The 19,135-nt window shown below is 44.6% G+C and overlaps 1 protein-coding gene across 1 annotated transcript in view; it reads left to right on the forward strand.

The window, feature by feature from the left end:
* Window positions 1-19,135, forward strand: part of LOC311327394 (transmembrane protein 163a-like) — a gene marked incomplete at its 3' end in the record, with an annotated part of 62,035 nt that overhangs the window by 34,390 nt on the left and 8,510 nt on the right. The window contains exon 5 of the mRNA XM_084460429.1: window positions 4,543-4,639. Within this exon, the coding sequence (XP_084316555.1) occupies window positions 4,543-4,639 (97 nt within the window). The remainder of the gene's footprint in view (window positions 1-4,542; window positions 4,640-19,135) is intronic.

Consider the following 19,135-nt stretch of genomic DNA (forward strand, 5'->3'; position numbering starts at 1 on the left):
GAGAGACCGTCTCCTCAGGGCTGGTTCTAGAGAGAGGTCTCAGACAGGCCTGGTTCTAGAGAGAGGTCTCAGACAGGGCTGGTTCTAGAGAGAGCATCTCCTCAGGCCTGGTTCTAGAGAGGTCTCAGACAGGGCTGGTTCTAGAGAGAGGTCTCAGACAGGCCTGGGTCTAGAGAGAGGTCTCAGACAGGGCTGGTTCTAGAGAGAGGTCTGGTTCTAGAGAGAGGTCTCAGACAGGCCTGGTTCTAGAGAGAGGTCTCAGACAGGCCTGGTTCTAGAGAGACCGTCTCCTCAGGGCTGGTTCTAGAGAGAGGTCTCAGACAGGCCTGGTTCTAGAGAGACCGTCTCCTCAGGCCTGGTTCTAGAGAGAGGTCTCAGACAGGCCTGGTTCTAGAGAGAGATCTCAGACAGGCCTGGTTCTAGAGAGAGGTCTCAGACAGGGCTGGTTCTAGAGAGAGGTCTCAGACAGGCCTGGTTCTAGAGAGAGGTCTCAGACAGGCCTGGTTCTAGAGAGAGATCTCAGACAGGCCTGGTTCTAGAGAGACCGTCTCCTCAGGCCTGGTTCTAGAGAGAGCGTCTCCTCAGGGCTGGTTCTAGAGAGAGCGTCTCCTCAGGCCTGGTTCTAGAGAGAGGTCTCAGACAGGCCTGGTTCTAGAGAGAGGTCTCAGACAGGCCTGGTTCTAGAGAGACCGTCTCCTCAGGCCTGGTTCTAGAGAGAGGTCTGGTTCTAGAGAGAGATCTCAGACAGGCCTGGTTCTAGAGAGAGGTCTGGTTCTAGAGAGAGATCTCAGACAGGCCTGGTTCTAGAGAGACCGTCTCCTCAGGCCTGGTTCTAGAGAGAGGTCTCAGACAGGGCTGGTTCTAGAGAGAGATCTCAGACAGGGCTGGTTCTAGAGAGAGCGTCTCCTCAGGCCTGGTTCTAGAGAGAGGTCTCAGACAGGGCTGGTTCTAGAGAGAGGTCTCAGAGGGGGGGGGGGGGGGGGGGGGCATGGGAGCGCTTCTCAGCTGTGGCTGAATAGAGAGAGATGGAGAGAGAGAGAGAGATGGAGAGAGAGAGAGAGATGGAGAGAGAGAGAGAGAGATGGAGATAAAAAGAGCTAGAGAGAGTGCGACAGACAGGGAAGAAGACAATGAAAGGATGGGGACCTGGTCCCGCCCCATCGACTCAAGGTGTTGTGTTTCCGCCCCACCCCAGCCCCCACCCCAGCCCCCAGCCCCCACCCCAGCCCCCAGCCCCCACCCCAGCCCCCACCCCAGACCCCACCCCAGCCCCCACCCCAGCCCCCAGCCCCCACCCCAGCCCCCAGCCCCCACCCCAGCCCCCACCCCAGCCCCCACCCCAGCCCCCACCCCCATCGTCGTTGGAGACAGACGATATCAGTTCGCCATCTGAGCAGGCCTGAGTTAATTGACGACCGTTGAGAATCTAGCCTTCTCTCTCTCTCTCTCTCCTTCTCTCTCTCTCCCTTTCTGTCTCTCTCTCCCTCTCTCTCTCTCTCTCTCTCTCCTTTTCTCTTTATCTCACTCCCTCTCCGATATCTGCATTTACAGCACATAACATTTAGAAAAGCTAGAAATCAGAAACATTTCAATCCTCGCATCAAAAATAATATATAACAACATGACCTGATGTCAAATGTTTGATGCCATGAGTCTATAAAGAAGATCGATTTCAAAAGTCCCACATCAAAGCATGTGTGTGCTGCTTGTTTAATCATATGAACCCAGCAGATCAAAGCTGTCAGCTCCCCTGCACAGCTTCTCTTTGGCTCCGTGGGCGTTGATAAGAATGTGTGTGCGTGTGTGTGTGTGTGTGTGTGTGTGTGTGTGTATGTGCACAAAGCAGCTAATAATTGGTTCCTCTAAGGTTTCCTACTTTAGCTCCTCTTTTTGGTAGTTGGTCTTTTAGAAAAAGCATGCCACTGTTGACAGATAACTAGCTCTACCACAGACAAACATCTACCAGACGGTTAACTAGCTCGACCACAGACAAACATCTACCAGACGGTTAACTAGCTCTACCACGGACAAACATCTACCAGACGGTTAACTAGCTCTACCACAGACAAACATCTACCAGACAGTTAACTAGCTCTACCACAGACAAACATCTACCAGACGGTTAACTAGCTCTACCACAGAAAAACATCTACCAGACGGTTAACTAGCTCTACCACAGACAAACATCTACCAGACGGTTAACTAGCTCTACCACAGACAAACATCTACCAGACGGTTAACTAGCTCTACCACAGACAAACATCTACCAGACGGTTAACTAGCTCTACCACAGACAAACATCTACCAGACGGTTAACTAGCTCTACCACAGACAAACATCTACCAGACGGTTAACTAGCTCTACCACAGACAAACATCTACCAGACGGTTAACTAGCTCTACCACAGACAAACATCTACCACACGGTTAACTAGCTCTACCACAGACAAACATCTACCAGACGGTTAACTAGCTCTACCACAGACAAACATCTACCAGACAGTTAACTAGCTCTACCACAGACAAACATCTACCAGACGGTTAACTAGCTCTACCACAGACAAACATCTACCACACGGTTAACTAGCTCTACCACAGACAAACATCTACCAGACGGTTAACTAGCTCTACCACAGATGAACATCTACCAGACGGTTAACTAGCTCTACCACAGACAAACATCTACCAGACGGTTAACTAGCTCTACCACAGACAAACATCTACCAGACGGTTAACTAGCTCTACCACAGACAAACATCTACCACACAGTTAACTAGCTCTACCACAGACAAACATCTACCAGACGGTTAACTAGCTCTACCACAGACAAACATCTACCAGACAGTTAACTAGCTCTACCACAGATGAACGACCAGCGGGAAGTCGCGTCTTGTTCCCCTCCTCTAACTAGAGGAAGATTGTTCTCTGTGTCGTACGGGTCGTTAGACTGCTGACTGAATGTCAACGTGACGAGCTGCAGAGAGAGGCCAGACACCAGACCTGCCTGAGTGGGTGGCTGGATACCATCCAATACCTGAACAACTGAACAATACACTACAATACAACACTAGGCTAGGCAATTTGATGGACTGTAGGACTAGAAACAACAATATTGCATTACATGTGCACGTAACCTTCAGCTGTACTTGCATTTGAAACGAGGCCTTTGTAGTAGAAGTGGTTGGAGTGCACGTCTGGGCTGAGGAGAAGGGAACCTTTGTGATGGGCGTTGCCACCATTGTTAGGCAACGGCGGTGGGCAACCTTTTGATTGGTTATTCATCATCCATCTTTAGCCGCCGGTGTCCGGGGACAACGTACAGCAGCTTGGGCCCCGGCGGAGCTGTTGGCGTGTGGAGAGCGGGGGGCTACGTTATAGCGACGCACGGCACAGAGAGACCACCCCTCAGAGACCCGCTGCGACTCCGACTCTGTCTCTGTAAACACCTCTCTGTTGCCGGGCGATGTCAGGCTCGACAGTACGGCTCCACCAGGAGAACCTGAACGGACCGCTAGAGCGTGAGAGGAGTTTAGAATGTGAGCAAAGCTCCGGTTCTCCAAACGGATGTTTCTGAATCTGTGTATGGTTCGTTCGTTTTTCTGTTTCAAGACGAAATTGGAAAAACCAAAAAACAACATTTTTCATTTTTCCGTTTTGGTTTTAAAACAAAAAAAGAGAAAAACCAAAGAACAAACCATACACGGATGTTTCTGCCTCGGTGTTCGTCAGTCGAAGTGTTCTCAAGGCTCAGCAGGAAGCCAGAGCTGCCCGGACCTGAGCGCTGCCCGGTCAGAGAAGTCTGTTATCGATCATACATGCTCAGGGGCCCGGACCTGAGCGCTGCCCGGTCAGAGAAGTCTGTTATCGATCATACATGCTCAGGGGCCCGGACCTGAGGGTAACTAGGCAACACCATGGCTGGAGACGAACACAGCAAGACGGGAGCTGATCCCCCCCCCCCCCCCCCCCCCCCCCCCCCCCCCCCACACACACACACACCCTTTCTTTCTCTCTCTCTCTCACACACAGTTATACAGTAAAGTAACCAACTCCTCTGTTGTCTGTGGTTAAATAACTGCTGTGACCATCTTGTGTATGTCAGCGCATCACTGTAAGATGAGCTCACGGACTGAGAACTGAGATCGGACCATTTCTCTTGAGATTCTGTATGAATGTATGCATAGTTTTATGAGACGTGTGTACTGTTGTGTTGGTTGTGATGTCGTGTTTCTTTACTGTTGTGTTGTCGTGTTTGTTTACTGTTGTGTTGGTTGTGTTGTCATGTTTGCTCTGCTGACTTCCAGGCCACCCTCGTTTTTTACAAGGGTAACATGAAAAATAATTATCTGTCTCTCTCCCTCCCCCTCTCTCTCCACCTCCCTCTCTCCACCTCTCCCTACCTCTTTCTCTCCACATCTCCTTCCCTCTCTCTCCACCTCCCTCTCCACCTCTCTCTCTCCACATCTTCACCTCTCCCTCTCTCTCCACATATCCACCTCTCTCTCTCCCTCTCCTCATCTCTCTCTCCCTCTCTCCACTCCAGAGCCTGTGTGATCCTGGGCGTGGTCTTCATCCTGTCCTCTCTGTGTATTCTGGGGAAGGCCATTCACGACCTTGCCACCAAGCTACTGCCTGAAGTGGTAAATACTTAAAATACTATCTCAAATGCTTTACCTGCTTGAAAATACTATCTCAAATGCTTTACCTGCTTTAAAATACTATCTCAAATACTTTACCTGCTTTAAAATACTATCTCAAATACTTTGCTTTTCTTTGCATGATTGCTCTTGCCTGTTAAGGGTGCACTGCGTAAGGGATGTCTCGTCTAGTCTGGTCTGGTGTAGTCTAGTATAGTATAGTATAGTATAGTATAGTCGGTAACACTTTATTTTAGGGGGTTGAAATTACCTAGTAATTTCCTAGTAATAAGGTGGTAATTACCTAGTAATTTCTTAGAAATAAGGTTGAAATTACCTAGTAATTTCCTCATAATGAGGTGGTAATTATCAAATTATTTTTTTGAAATAAGGTGGTAATATACTAGTAATAAGGTGGTATTTTAACAAGTAATTTGATATAAATAAGGTGACAGTAAGCAGAGGTAATGTCAAAGTAATGAGGTGATACAACTCCTTGTAAAGTGGAGAGAATTATCATGAATTAATTTGTAATAAGGTGATTGTTTCTTAGTAATTTCTTGGTAATTTCTCAGGAACAGCCTCCTAAAATAAAGTGTGTTCCTAATGTGTAATTTCCAAGTAATGTCTAAGTAATTTATTAAACACATAGTCACGTTATCAGCTTTTAAGCCGTGGGTTTCACATTCCTAACGTCACAATAAGGCAATGCCCGAAGGCCCACTTTCCCATTGGACACTCTTCCTATCAGACACAATTTTAATTGGACACACACACAGGGTCTGTTACCATATTGGGAAGACTAGGCCTGGATGACATAAATCAACAATGGAGCAACCGTTACACTCTATCTTGCCAATTTCTGTTAGTCCATGCAGTCAGAGGCACCAAGAGCCTTTGACCTTAAGAGTCAAGGCACAGACATAGGGACAGGGGGAAACCCACATCACTAGCTTGCCAGCCATGAGCTAACTAGCATTAACTAGATACTTATCTTATGTAAATGTCAGCCAGTCACAAACCATCAAACCTGCCATTCAAATCATGTTTCTTTATACTTTTGAAAGCCAGGTTTTTCTTTAGGAAGCTGAGACATGATGCTCCACTCCCGCACTCCTCACTCCTGATTGCAAGTCCTGCGTTGTGAGGCAGGACCGAACCATTTCATGTAATTAGATGGGGGGGGGTACTTGATTTTTTGTGTATGCCAAAAACAAGAAAAGTAAAAGATTCATTAGTAGATTAATAGATTAATTATGGTTTATTTTACTTACTAGAAAAAAGGAAGCAGGCCATACACTGCTTTGTACCTAGGCTACAAGAGATATTTGGAAGCCCATACACTTATACACCTCGCATGCTACAATACTACTGTTTGACCATCACTCCCCACCCCCCCATCTATTTACATGAAATGGTGCGACGCAAAAAAAATCTCGATTTCAAAAATATAAAAAAAGACATGTTTTGAATGGCAGATTTGATGGTTTGTGACTGGCTGATATTTACATAAGATAGTAACTTAATGCTAGTTAGCTATCTGGCTGGCTGGCAAGCTAGCTGGCTGGCTGGTTGGCTAGCTGACTGGCTGGCTAGCCGGGTAGCTCACTACGATTCGTGCCTAACGTTATGTCTGTTGACTCAGCAAAGACAATATTAAACTAGGGCTGCGAGCAGCAGTGAGCGGGCCCTCGCACCCCACGCGTGTCGGGGTGCGGCACCGTTAAAGGGTGTGCTATTTCGGTGTCCAGTACTGAGAGAAACTTCCTGTCACCAGTAGGTGGCGCTCTAAGCGTGACTCAATACCGATGTATAGATGTGTTCAGGATGGAACCTTGATGAAGCGTGAGAAATGTTGAGTAAATCGGATAATGTATGTAGGAGTTATGATTACTTCCTGCTTGACCTGTAGGCGGCGCTATAAGTATGATTCAAAACTGACCTACAGCTTTGTTCAAGACGCGACCTTCATCAAGCATGAGCAATTTGGAGTAAATCGGATAACGTATGTAGGAGTTATGAGTACCTACTCTTTCACCAGTAGGTGGCGCTGTAGGTATGACGCAAAACTGACTTACAGGTGTGTTCAAGATGCGACCTTCATGAAGCGTCAGCAATCTGGTGCAAATCGGATGATCTATGCAGGAGTTATGAGGACTTCCTGTTTCACCAATAGGTGGCGCTATAAGTATGACGCAATACTGACACATAGATGTGTTCAGGACAGAACCCTCATGAATTCTTTTGATAACTTTTGATGAAATCTGTAGGAGGAGTTCGTTAAAGTACGAGGCATGGAAATGGTAAAAACAAGGACAAAATGGCACATTAAGAGCAAAATGGCGGCCTTCCTGTTGCATGTTGGGTATAGCTCCAAGAGACATTTTAGTGTGTCTCGATGAACTACATATGCCCACCGAATTTCGTCCGCCTACATCAAACTGAAAGGTGGGGCTCGCCATTTTTTTCCAGGGGGCGCTCTTGAGCCGTTTTGCCACGCCCATTTGCGTCACCCATAAATTATCACATTTTTCACCGGGACTGACGTATCTGCAAAGTTTCATCCGTTTTCAGCGATGTTTAGGCCGCCAAAAACGCATTTGTTTGGGGAGAAGAAGGAGAAGGAGAATAATAATCCTTCGAGTTTCAATAGGGCCTCGCACCGCCAGTGCTCGGGCCCTAATAAATGATAAAGGTTGATCTAGGATAAGACGGTTACAGCGAGAGGGGCACACAGCCAACATATTGAGGGAGCCTGGCGTACACAAGGAGATGATCTACTGGTTCAGCTACCCCACCCAGGTGTTGTGCCGAATTCTCACTCCCCGCAGAATCCTACTCCCCTAGCGCGTGAACGCGCATTCGCTTGTTCTCACAGCTCGTCGGCATAGGTCAATCTGCGCTCTTCTCCTGACAAATGAGTGTTTAAATACAGTTTCTACCACCCAGTAAAGACCAGAACATCACAAGAGTAACAGCTCATCACAAAAAGCGATTGTATATTGTAGGTTTTTGGTTATAAGATGAACGCATCGAAATGCGAACCTCACTAATACATCCATGGAAACTCAGCGACCCATCGGCGAATGGAGCCTATAGCCCACGCTATAACAGCCACGACAAGAAACCAGAGCACTTAAAATAGCCTACATAATAGGCCTGGCCAACTCTATTATTTACTGGTATATGTTATGCTGTACTGTGGATACATTTTTGTATTTTTTGGGTTGTTTTGTCATAAATGATAATTGTTTATGAAAAAATAAACAGAAAAGGTATCTTATGAGTCCATATGGGCTGGGTTTCATTTGAAGCATGACACTTAAATAATGGAATAATTAATTAATTCACATCAATATAACATGCCTATAACGTCCATATGTCCGTATAGTCCATGACTATTGCCCAGTAGAAGGACTACATCTACTCCAAACTGCCCTGTACACTGGACCCTCTACAGTTTGCCTATCGACCCAACAGTTCCACAGAGGACGCCATCGCCCACATCCTTCACACTTCACCTGGGCAAAGGGAAGGGGAATTTAGTGAGATTGCTGTTCATTGACTTTACAACACACTCCCCCCACTGCTATACTCCCTGTACATACATAAAGATGTACAGTAAGCAGGTTAAATATGAAGTGCCTCTGACTTTGCAAACCAAAGATATGAGGGGAGTGAGTTTATGCCAGCCTGTTCGGCAGATTCTTACTCCCCCTGCCAAATGCCGCCCGTTGTAACTAACTACAAGCATGTGCTTTTAGGGATATCATCTAGTGACGAAACATGTAAGAACCCTGTAGCACCTGATAATGTAATGATTAACTGATAATGTAATAACGCCTGATAATGTAATAAAAGTTTGACTGAACTCAATCGAAAATGTAATAAAACCTGATAATCTAATAATTTAACCAATAATGTAATACAATTTCCTGACTGGTAATGTAATACCATTTTTCTGATAATGTAATACCTTATTACATTATTGGTCAAGTTATTACATTATCAGGTGGGTCTTTTTTTTCCAAAACTGGTTATGTAATACTTGACTGATAATGTAATAATCTAAAAAAGCGAATGAATAATACTGTTAGGGTACTTTGTGGTATACTTTGGAGTACTTTGAGGTACTTAGTGATTAGTAAGCCCTTCAAAAAGGGGTTTAGTATTTTATCTTAGCCTATATAGTAGGGGACAGGAACTGATTTAATTCTCTGAATTGAAAGCAAAGTATATGAGGCAAATTATGTGAGACTACTGTTCATCAACTATAGTGAAGAGCTGCTATCCACCGACTATATTTCAGATTGCAATACCATAACTGCCCCATACTCATCTCCCAACGCAGGATGGAGATTGGAGATTAAACCCTTCCTGCACAGGTGGATCCTCAACTTCCTGACGGGCAGACCCCAGGGGGCGAGAGTGGGCATCATCTTCTGTCACCCTCAACACTGGAGAAAGTCACCCTCTCACCCTCAACACTGGGCTGTTTCATATCCTCTGTACAAACACGACTGCATAGTTACCTACAATTCCAGCTCAATTATCAATTCACTTATGACACAGCTGCGGTAGGCCTGATCTCCAACAATAATGAGAAGGCCTTCGTGGAGGGGGTGGAGTGCCGAACTAAATGTTGTCAGGACAACAACTTCCACCTGAACGTCAGTAAGATAATGGAGATGCTAGTGGACTACAGCAGGAAGCAGGAAGATGAAAGTGATTCTAGTGGACTAGCAGGAAGCAGGAGCGGCCAATTGCCTGAACAGCAGTGTGGAGACAGTGTATTTACAAGTACAGTATATTGATGACCAAGGACTGATGATTGATGATCACCAAGGACCAGATATGGACAACAAACATCCCTGTATATGCATTATTGAGAGGGTGTCTGACTGAGAACATCAACAATACCAACATGCTATAGAAGAAACACCATGCAGGATAAGTCACTTAGAATTAAATCAGTTCCTGTCTCCTACTATATAGGCCAAGATAAAATACTGAACCCCTTTTTGAAGGGCCCTACTAATCACTAATCACAAAGTACCTCAAAGTACTCCAAAGGATGCCACAAAGTACTCCAAGGTATAGCGCAAAGTACTGTAAAATACTGCAAAATACCCCAAAGTACCCCGAAGTATACAGCAAAGTACCCCAAAGTATACAGCAAAGTACTGCAAAGTACCCCAAAGTATACCACTAAGTATCGCAAAGTACTCCAAAGCACACCACAAAGTACATCAAAGTATTCCGCACAGTATCGCAAAGTACTGCAAAGTACCCCAAAGTATACCACTAAGTATCGCAAAGTACTCCAAAGCACACCACAAAGTACATCAAAGTATTCCGCACAGTATCGCAAAGTACTGCAAAGTACCCCAACGTTTACTGCAAACTCCCGCAAAATATCGAAGTACCTCAAAGTACCCCAAAGTATACTGAAGAGTACTGCAAAGTATTTGCTGTGTACCCCAAAGTATACCACAAAGTACTGCAAAGTACTGCAAAGTATACCACTGAGTACCCCAAAGTATACCACAAGTACCACAAAGTACGCCAAAGTACAGTATACCACAAACCAAAGATACGGGGAAGTGAGGATAAAATAATGTATACCTTTTCATGATTGATATGAGCATGCATGCATGACATTTTCATAACAATAAATATGTTTATATGTTTTATGGTATATGTTTATATGGTATATGTTATTATATCATAAGAAAGATGCTTAGTGATCATCTAAATCTTACTTTGTTTTCTTTATAGATTCAATACTTCAATTATTTTTAATTAACATTGGGGAGCGGAGGGGGGATGTACTTGCTGGTCAATGGAGAGGTGCCAATACACTAGGCCTTACTTCATGCCACCCCTGCATAAGTTAGTACCCCACTTGTGCCACCCCAGTCAAAAAAGTCTGGACATTCCACTGCCCGATTTGTGGCTTTTACAAAGAAAGCTGACCCTTTGCTGTCCTGCATTCCTTGTAACCTTTTGGCCTAGAAAAAAAATCACAATTTCCCAGCATTTTTTACCTTTTGCACAGCGTACGACACACCTGGTCGTTTCCATCGGAGACAAACAAAGGTCAACTCATCAGACATATGTACTCAGGGGCGCTGCTAGACATTTTGGGCCCTATGAAAGAATATAACATTGGGCCTCCCAGACCTAAACCTTATGATCATAATAATAATAATAATAGTGGTTTATGAGGGCCCGTCAGTGCAGGGCCCTTGGAATTGTCCTAACTTTATCCCCCTTTACGGCACCCTGTAGAGATATCAGAGAGAGACTTTATGTAGAGAGATGAGATCAGACAGAGTCTTGCACAGTGGCTTTAGACCTAATTGTTGGGTCATAAATCTTGATCAGAATTAAATCAGAATTAAAAAACACCCAAGATTGAGAGTTTATACCTAAGAAGAGCATAACTTGGTCACGTGGTCGTCTGTCTCCATCAAAGACCACCAAAGGTGAGCAGTCTGTTCAATCAGACAGATGTAGAGAGATCAAAGAGAGTCTTGCACAGTGACCTTGGACATAATTGGGTCATACATCTTAATTTTACCGGCATTTTTTACAGTTTACCAGGCACTCCCCACCCCAGTATATGAAGCACCCTCCAAATTTGTGATCATTTTTGGAAGGGTCACCTTACTGTTTAATCCGTCAAGGGAGTCATAAGAGCGACAGGGGAGAAAATGGATCCAAATCTCTACGATGAAATTCTTCATTATAAATCGAATGGTGTTTATCCAGAAGGCATGTCCAAGGTGGACACAAATAATTTCCGGAAGAAGGCTAACACATTCATTATCGAAGGTAAGATTACATTTCCACAAACAATTTGAATAACTATCGAAGTAGCTACTTAGTTACTGTATTTAGATAGGGTTTTGGGATATCTGTAGGCCTGCCTTTATTATTTAGATTTTGTTGTTGACTTTCACAGCATTTTACAAAGAAAACGGCTACTTATAATGTAAAGTTGAACTTAAAAAAGAAAAAAGAAAAAAGTATATGGTCGTGTTTAGGGATGGTGTTAGATGGAGAAAATGAATTAGACTTTTCCTCATAAAATGATAACATTCTGGTAAATAATAAGACTCATGTGCTATAATGTTTTTTAAACTGCGTTTTATCTTCTAAACTATCCGAAATATGTTATTCATAGTACTTTATTATTTCACAGATATGAAACTGTATTACCCTAGGCGGCAAGGCGTCGTCTGGCATTAGATGGCAAAAGTTGTCCGTGGAATAGAAGAGGCTAACGATGTATTCGTAGAGTTCCACAGCAGCAGCATTGGAGCAAAGAAAAACAAGAGATGCCATCATGACAAGGTTCAATTTGCTCGCATGTCTGTAGACATTGACGCATGGATGATTATACTCCTAATTTAAATTAATTCATGCTGTAAGAAATCTGAGGTTCACTCAGGGTTCGAGTTAGCCTATAATTTGAGCTTTGTGGGTCTGTAAAATAACTAACTTTAGGAGCGGAGATAAATAACTAAATAAATAGGCCTATATAAATAATTTATTTAAAAGCGTCTGCGCTGTCATTTGCATTTTTGTGCGCTCATTCTTTGGAGCAGTAGGCTCGGCGGCTTGGGGTGCGCATGCTCTGCTAAAGCGACGCGCCTCGCGTGTTACGAGCGCTCCGAAGTTTAATACCCTATCTTTGGCGCGGAACTCGGAGGAAGCGCTCTGTGAAGATTGTGATGATGACTTTCTATTCAATAACCTACATTATAAAGACAATCTGATTGGGTTCTTTCTAATGTTTTCCCACGCAAGGCATTCTATTGCACCGCCATTTCATTTGTAAAACTAGTTTCTTTAAGCATATTTATCTCGTTATTATAAAAAAGTTATTACAATAATGGATGTTGGTAGTTCCTCCACAGATGTAGCCTATGACTGCGTTCATGGGAGCTGAGACCCCTCACTATAGCCCATGCCACCCGCATAACTCGAACCCTTGCCTCGCCTTGCCAGTTTTCTAGATTTGTCAGTGTAGCTGCTCATTGGTATCTTTCAATACTAGTCCAGATTCAAACATTTTTAAAGTGAGGATCATAGATCATAGCCAATGTCAACATCTGAAACGTTACTGTTTTAATAAAGGTGGCACAGTGCGTTCCTCGCCAGGCCAACCAGACCTCCATCAAGCAGGCAGAGGAGATCATACCTATCACGGTATGTTTTCTTTTTATGTCTCAATCATAATCAATCAAAACAGGGGTGAGATGTTTCCTTTTTACAATTGTAAACAGTTAAATGAAATAACGTTAAGGCAAACAAATTATCACAAGGTATTTGTGTAGTTCATATCATTCATTTCTTCTAGGTGAATGAACCGTTTGAGTTGGTGGGAATGGACCTTATAGGTAAACTTTCCCTAGCCGAAAGTGCCAACCAATATATTTGTGTCATAGTGGACTACCTCACAAAGTGGCCACAGGCATATGCCATTCCATCAAAGTCTGCAAAAGACGTAACAAGGTGTCTGCTTAAGTTTGTGCACCAGTTTGAGGCACATAAAATAGTCCTCACAGAACAGGGGAAGGAGTTCATAAATGCTGTAAGTTTGTTTAAACACATTGTCACACAATATAAATGTTTTCCTTGTGCCTAAGTCTCTAAATTGTCTTTACTAATTCCAGCTCAACAAAGAGGTCTGTGAGGTCTTAAGCATCAGACGACGTCTCTGTTTCATATCATCCACAAACCAATGGTTGAGTGGAGAGGATGAATGGAACCTTCCAGAGGTATGATCTGTATGTTGAAACTCTAATGATACAGACTATGAAAATGCAGATCTAATATATAGGACATTATTATGCTATATCTTCGAAAATACTAAAATATGTCAATTACCTTATCTCTAAAGTACGGCAATATAGCTAATGTGACAATCTCAAAATACGATATGATTAATCTAATCTTTGATGGTATTATCTCTTCAGATCACTTTGTAAGATGGTGAACAACAACGCCAAAGAATGGGATCTGCATCTAGATGCAGTGATGTTTGGCCTCAGGACCAAAAAACAGATGACTACAAAAATGTATGCATATTGTATGTTTGGGAGAGAGGCCAGATATCCATCCCAAATCCCAGAGGTGTACAGGGTTAGTACCAGGTTTTAAGTAGGCCTACTCCAAAGATGGAATACCAACGTTACTCCAAGGATTGAAATAGTCTACTAAGTATAGCCATTTGAATAAATATCACACTATAAAATAAAATAAAAACTTGTGTACTGGATTTTAACTGATCTAGTCAAAAAGGATTTGCCAAGATTCGCTCAAACAGGTTAAGTCTGGTTTACTGAGAAAACATACGAGCGCAAGGACTTCAGGACAACGCACGTGAGTGGTTTATCCATGTGAAGCGCCCCAGTCTGGTCTTGCGCGGCCTTATATTCAAGCAAAACACAGGTATGGCGTTTCCAGGATGTGATTGGCTAACCCATTGTACGTCATATTAAAATGGCAGGCGTAATCAACAGTGGTCGAGAATACAGACACGTGACATGAGAAAAGGCGGTAAGGGACAAAGGATGGTTATTCCTGTCATGAATTAGGTTAGCACAGCTATGTGAAAGGTTGAGGGAGGTGGTGAATTACAAAAGGAGGTGATGAAACTACAATTTCTATGACAATTGATACAGGTGTTGTTGAGAATACCATGGGCAAAGAAGAGCTGACTGACTCTGCCCTAAGTATTTCTGGAGTCCTGGCAATGGCCAAAGACAACATGAAGACTGCACAGGACAAAATGAAGGCACGTTCACAGAAATCATCTGCTGATGCATTTCATGTTGGGGACAGGGCATGGAGGCTTAACATCAGAAGCCAGCAGAGAAAAGGGAGCAAGCTGGAACCTAATTACCTGGGGCCATACACCATCACCAACCGCCAGTCCAGAACCACCCACCCCAGAACCACCCACCCCAGCACCACCCACCCCAGAACCACCCACCCCAGAACCACCCACACCAGAACCACCCACCCCAGCACCACCCACACCATCACCAACCTGCACAATAAAAGTGCTGATCTGGCGGATGACAATGGCGTTATATTCGCAAACATAAACATTGACCACTTGAGGCGGCACCTAGAAGAGAGTCCTCGCATCCCCAACAAGATCAAGAAAAACCTCAAGCCAGCTGCCACCACTGCAGCACCACCCACCCCAGAACCACCCCACCCCAGAACCACCCACCCCAGAACCACCCCAGCACCACCCACCCCAGACCCACTCAGTCCAGAACCACCCACCCCAGAACCACCCACCCCAGAACCACTCAGTCCAGAACCACCTTCCCCAGAACCACCCACCCCAGCACCACCTACCCCAGCACCACCTACCCCAGCACCACCCACCCCAGAACCACCCACCCCAGCACCACCCACCCCAGAACCACCCACCCCAGCACCACCCACCCCAGAACCACCCACCCCAGAACCACCCACCCCAGCACCACCTACCCCAGAACCACCCACCCCAGCACCACCCACCCCAGCACCACCCCAGAACCACCCACCCCAGAACCACCCACCCCAGAACCACCCTACCCCAGAACCACCCACTCCAGCACCACCCACCGCAGAACCACCCCACCCCAGAACCACCCACCCCAGCACCACCCACCCCAGAACCACCCCAGAACCACCCACCCCAGAACCACCCACCCCAGAACCACCCACCCCAGCACCACCCACCCCAGAACCACCTACCCCAGAACCACCCACCCCAGAACCACCCACCCCAGCACCACCCACCCCAGAACCACTCAGTCCAGAACCACTCAGTCCAGAACCACCCACTCCAGAACCACTCGGTCCAGCAGCATCTCATGTGATTTGATTTTTTTAAAGATATTTTTTAGGGCTTTTCAGCTTTAATGGACAGGACAGCTGAGAGAGACAGGAAACGTGGGAGAGAGAGAGGGGAGGACATGCGGCACAGGACCCGAGCCGGGAATCGAACCCGGGTCCGCCGCGTGAAGGACTAGCCTTCATATGGGGCGCGCCTTACCCGGTGAGCTACCTATGTGATTTTTAATCAAATGTTATGGTTTTCTACATATAAAAGATATGTGGATGCGTTCCAGTATTTAATATACTTTGATATTGCAGGTGTAGAAGAAGCCTGGAACTGAAGTGTATGTGCTGCTCTCAAAAATAAAAGAAATTGTCAATATCCCTTGTTTAGATTGTCTGTGAGCCCACGCTGGTATCATCAAAGCTTTGTGGGAAAGCCTTTGCCAGAATCTGAGTACCTCTGTCTTGCTTGTGTGTAAAATTGCTTAGCCTAGGCCTAAACAGAGAATGTAGAACAGTAAATAGTATTTATTGTAATATATTATTTTGATATTATTTTGTTCTGACAGTTTTGACATGCTAGAATTGTTTGACTAATAAATGCTTGGAATACTTTTAGCCTACATTAGTCTTGCACTTGTCTTCTTTGCATTTTTGGACTTAATAAATTGTGTGTTCTGGTGGGTCTAGCATCTAGTGAACTAGGCCTAGGTGTAAACAGAATAACTTTTCAGCCTTTGCAAACTAGGCTAGATGGGCTTTAGCAGTGGTGACTGAAGCTGTTGGTGTAGGTCTACTATAAAAGCAAATAATCAGAAATTGTTCTGTGTCTGTGGATAAAGGAGTGGTACAGTATAGCCTACTGCTTTTTGTATAATGTAGGCGAACAAGAGGGAGGATAAATAATATAGCCTAGCTCTATTATCGTGGCTTTCAGTAGCGAGTCGCCATGCCATTCTGATATTCGCATTGCGATGTGTTCACTTTAAAACCTAATATAACCTACAATGGCTTTTTGTGATAATTTGCTGCTCTTGTAATGTTATGGTCTTTACAGAGTGGTAGAAACTGTATTTAAAACACTAATTTTGTTGGAGAAGAGCGCACATCGACCTATGCCGACGAGCTGCAGTGAGAACAAGCGAATGCGCGTTCACGTGCGAGGGGAGTAGGATCCTGCGGGGAGTAAGAATTCGGCTCTCAGAATTAACTTGAAGTTCATTGAGTGGAACCACTGGTTGGCAAGGAAACACAGGGAAGGAGTGGCTGGATGCCTTTTTAAGGATATTGGAGCATTATTTTAGGGGGCTGTTCATAAGAAATTACCAAGAAATTTCACAGTTGGAACACACTTTATTTTAGGGGGCTGTTCCTGAGAAATTACCAAGAAATTACTTGGAAATTATGCAGTAGGAACACATTGTATTTTAGGGGGCTGTTCCTGAGAAATTACCTGGAAATTATGCCATAGAAACACACTTTATTTTAGTGGGCTCTTCATAAGAAATTACTTAGACATTACGTGGAAATTACGCATTAGGAACACACTTTATTTTAGTGGGCTGTTCCTGAGAAATTACCAAGAAATTACTAAGAAACTCTCACCTTATTACAAATTAACTCATGCTAATTCTCTCCACTTTACAAGGAGTTGTATCACCTCATTACTTTGACATTACTGCTGCTTACTGTCACCTTATTTATATTAAATTATTTGATAAAATACCACCTTATTACTAGTATATGACCACCTTATTTCTAAAAAATAACTTGATAATTAGCACCTTATTAGGAAATTACTAAGTAATTTCAACCTTATTTCTAAGAAATTACTAGGTAATTGCCACCTTATTACTAGGAAATTACTAGGTAATTTCAACCCCCTAAAATAAAGTGTTACCGTATAGTCTAGTCTAGTCAAGTCTAGTCTGCTCTAGTCTGGTCTGGTCTAATCTGGTCTAGTCTGGTCTATTCTTGTCTGGTCTAATCTGGTCTGGTCTAATCTGGTCTAGTCTGGTCTATTCTTGTCTGGTCTGGTCTAATCTGGTCTAGTCTGGTCTAGTCTAGTCTGGTCTGGTCTGGTCTGGTCTGGTCTAATCTGGTCTGGTCTAATCTGGTCTAGTCTGGTCTAGTCTAGTCTGGTCTGGTCTAATCTGGTCTGGTCTGGTCTAATCTGGTCTGGTCTAATATGGTCTGGTCTAATCTGGTCTGGTCTAATCTGGTCTAGTCTGGTCTAGTCTGGTCTATTCTTGTCTGGTCTGGTCTAATCTGGTCTAGTCTGGTCTAGTCTAGTCTGGTCTGGTCTAATCTGGTCTGGTCTAATCTGGTCTAGTCTAATCTGGTCTAATCTGGTCTAGTCTGGTCTATTCTTGTCTGGTCTAGTCTGGTGCTGTTAATCAGGTCAAATCTGCTCCATCGAAAACGCATCTCAAACCCTCCAGGAGAAGCTCTCACACCATCTCCCACCCAAATCGCACCAATCCAGGTCTGACTGGTCAGTGCTGCAGGTGTCCCTCCCCTCGGCGGGCCCTCAGGCAGCTGTGCAGCGCTTCATTGTCAGCCTGTCAGCCTAGCGGGGTGTGAATCACGGCCTCCCGGCGGCAGAGAGAGAGGAGAGGAGCAGAGACACGTGGACAGATGGAGGGCTGTTAGAGAGAAACGGCTAGTTTGTGCACCGCGGTCTCTCTCTCTGTCTCTCTCTCTCTCTTTCTCTCTCTCTCTCTCTCTCTCTCTCCCACAGGGCTAATTAAATTAAGAATGTGGCGGAGCTCAGGTGTGAAGACAGACCACCGCGTTCACACTCTCACAATAGATGCATCACTCTGTTGCCAGGCAATATTGCGCAGCTTAAGGGCATCGATGAGATAGGGAGAGGGTGGGGGTGGGGGGGGGGGGGGGGGGGGGAGGGGGGAAAGAGAGAGACAGAGAGAGAGATAAAGAACTCACACCAATCCAACAGTACGCATCTCTTTGTGTTTGAAGGTGAAAAGCAGAAAAGCAAAGCTTCTCTGTTGGAGTGAGAGGTGATGTGAAGACCTACATTCATGTGTTATTCTGAGTCATCTGCCTCGGTGAGAAGGATCTGGAAAACCCAACCAATAAGGAGATTATCAGTAATGAATATGACGCAAACACTGTTTTCTACATAGATTTTAATAGTTTTAATAGATGTTTTCAAAAGGACCTACAAGTATTCCAGACGGGTGCACCATGGCCAACACGGACAAAAATCTAATTCTGTGCTGAGGATATGTTAATTATGTAAAGTACGATGTCTAAAACAAATCTTTTGGTGGGGAAAAAATAATACATTTTTATAATAAATAAACAGATTAGACACAGAGTAATCTACTAATCCTTCCGATCTGATGCAAGCGAGGAACGTACACATAGACCCAGAGAAGGGAAGTGAGGGTGAGAGAGAAGGAGGCAAAACGAGAAGATGAAGACAGGTGAGGGGAAGGTAGGGGGGAGACTCTGGGAGGCGGGTTTTGGTGCATGCGAGCGCAGGCTAAAAATAGCCCTGGTATCTAACATCCCTCCTCACTCTGTCTGCACTGAGTTTTTTTTTCTCTCTCTCCCTCTCTCTCATTTATCTCTCCTGGCAATAAAATGTTAATAAGGTTCCGGGCGGACTCCTTCGGT

This window comes from Borostomias antarcticus (genome assembly GCF_949987555.1).
Source record: "Borostomias antarcticus genome assembly, chromosome: 32".
NCBI lineage: Eukaryota > Metazoa > Chordata > Actinopteri > Stomiiformes > Stomiidae > Borostomias > Borostomias antarcticus.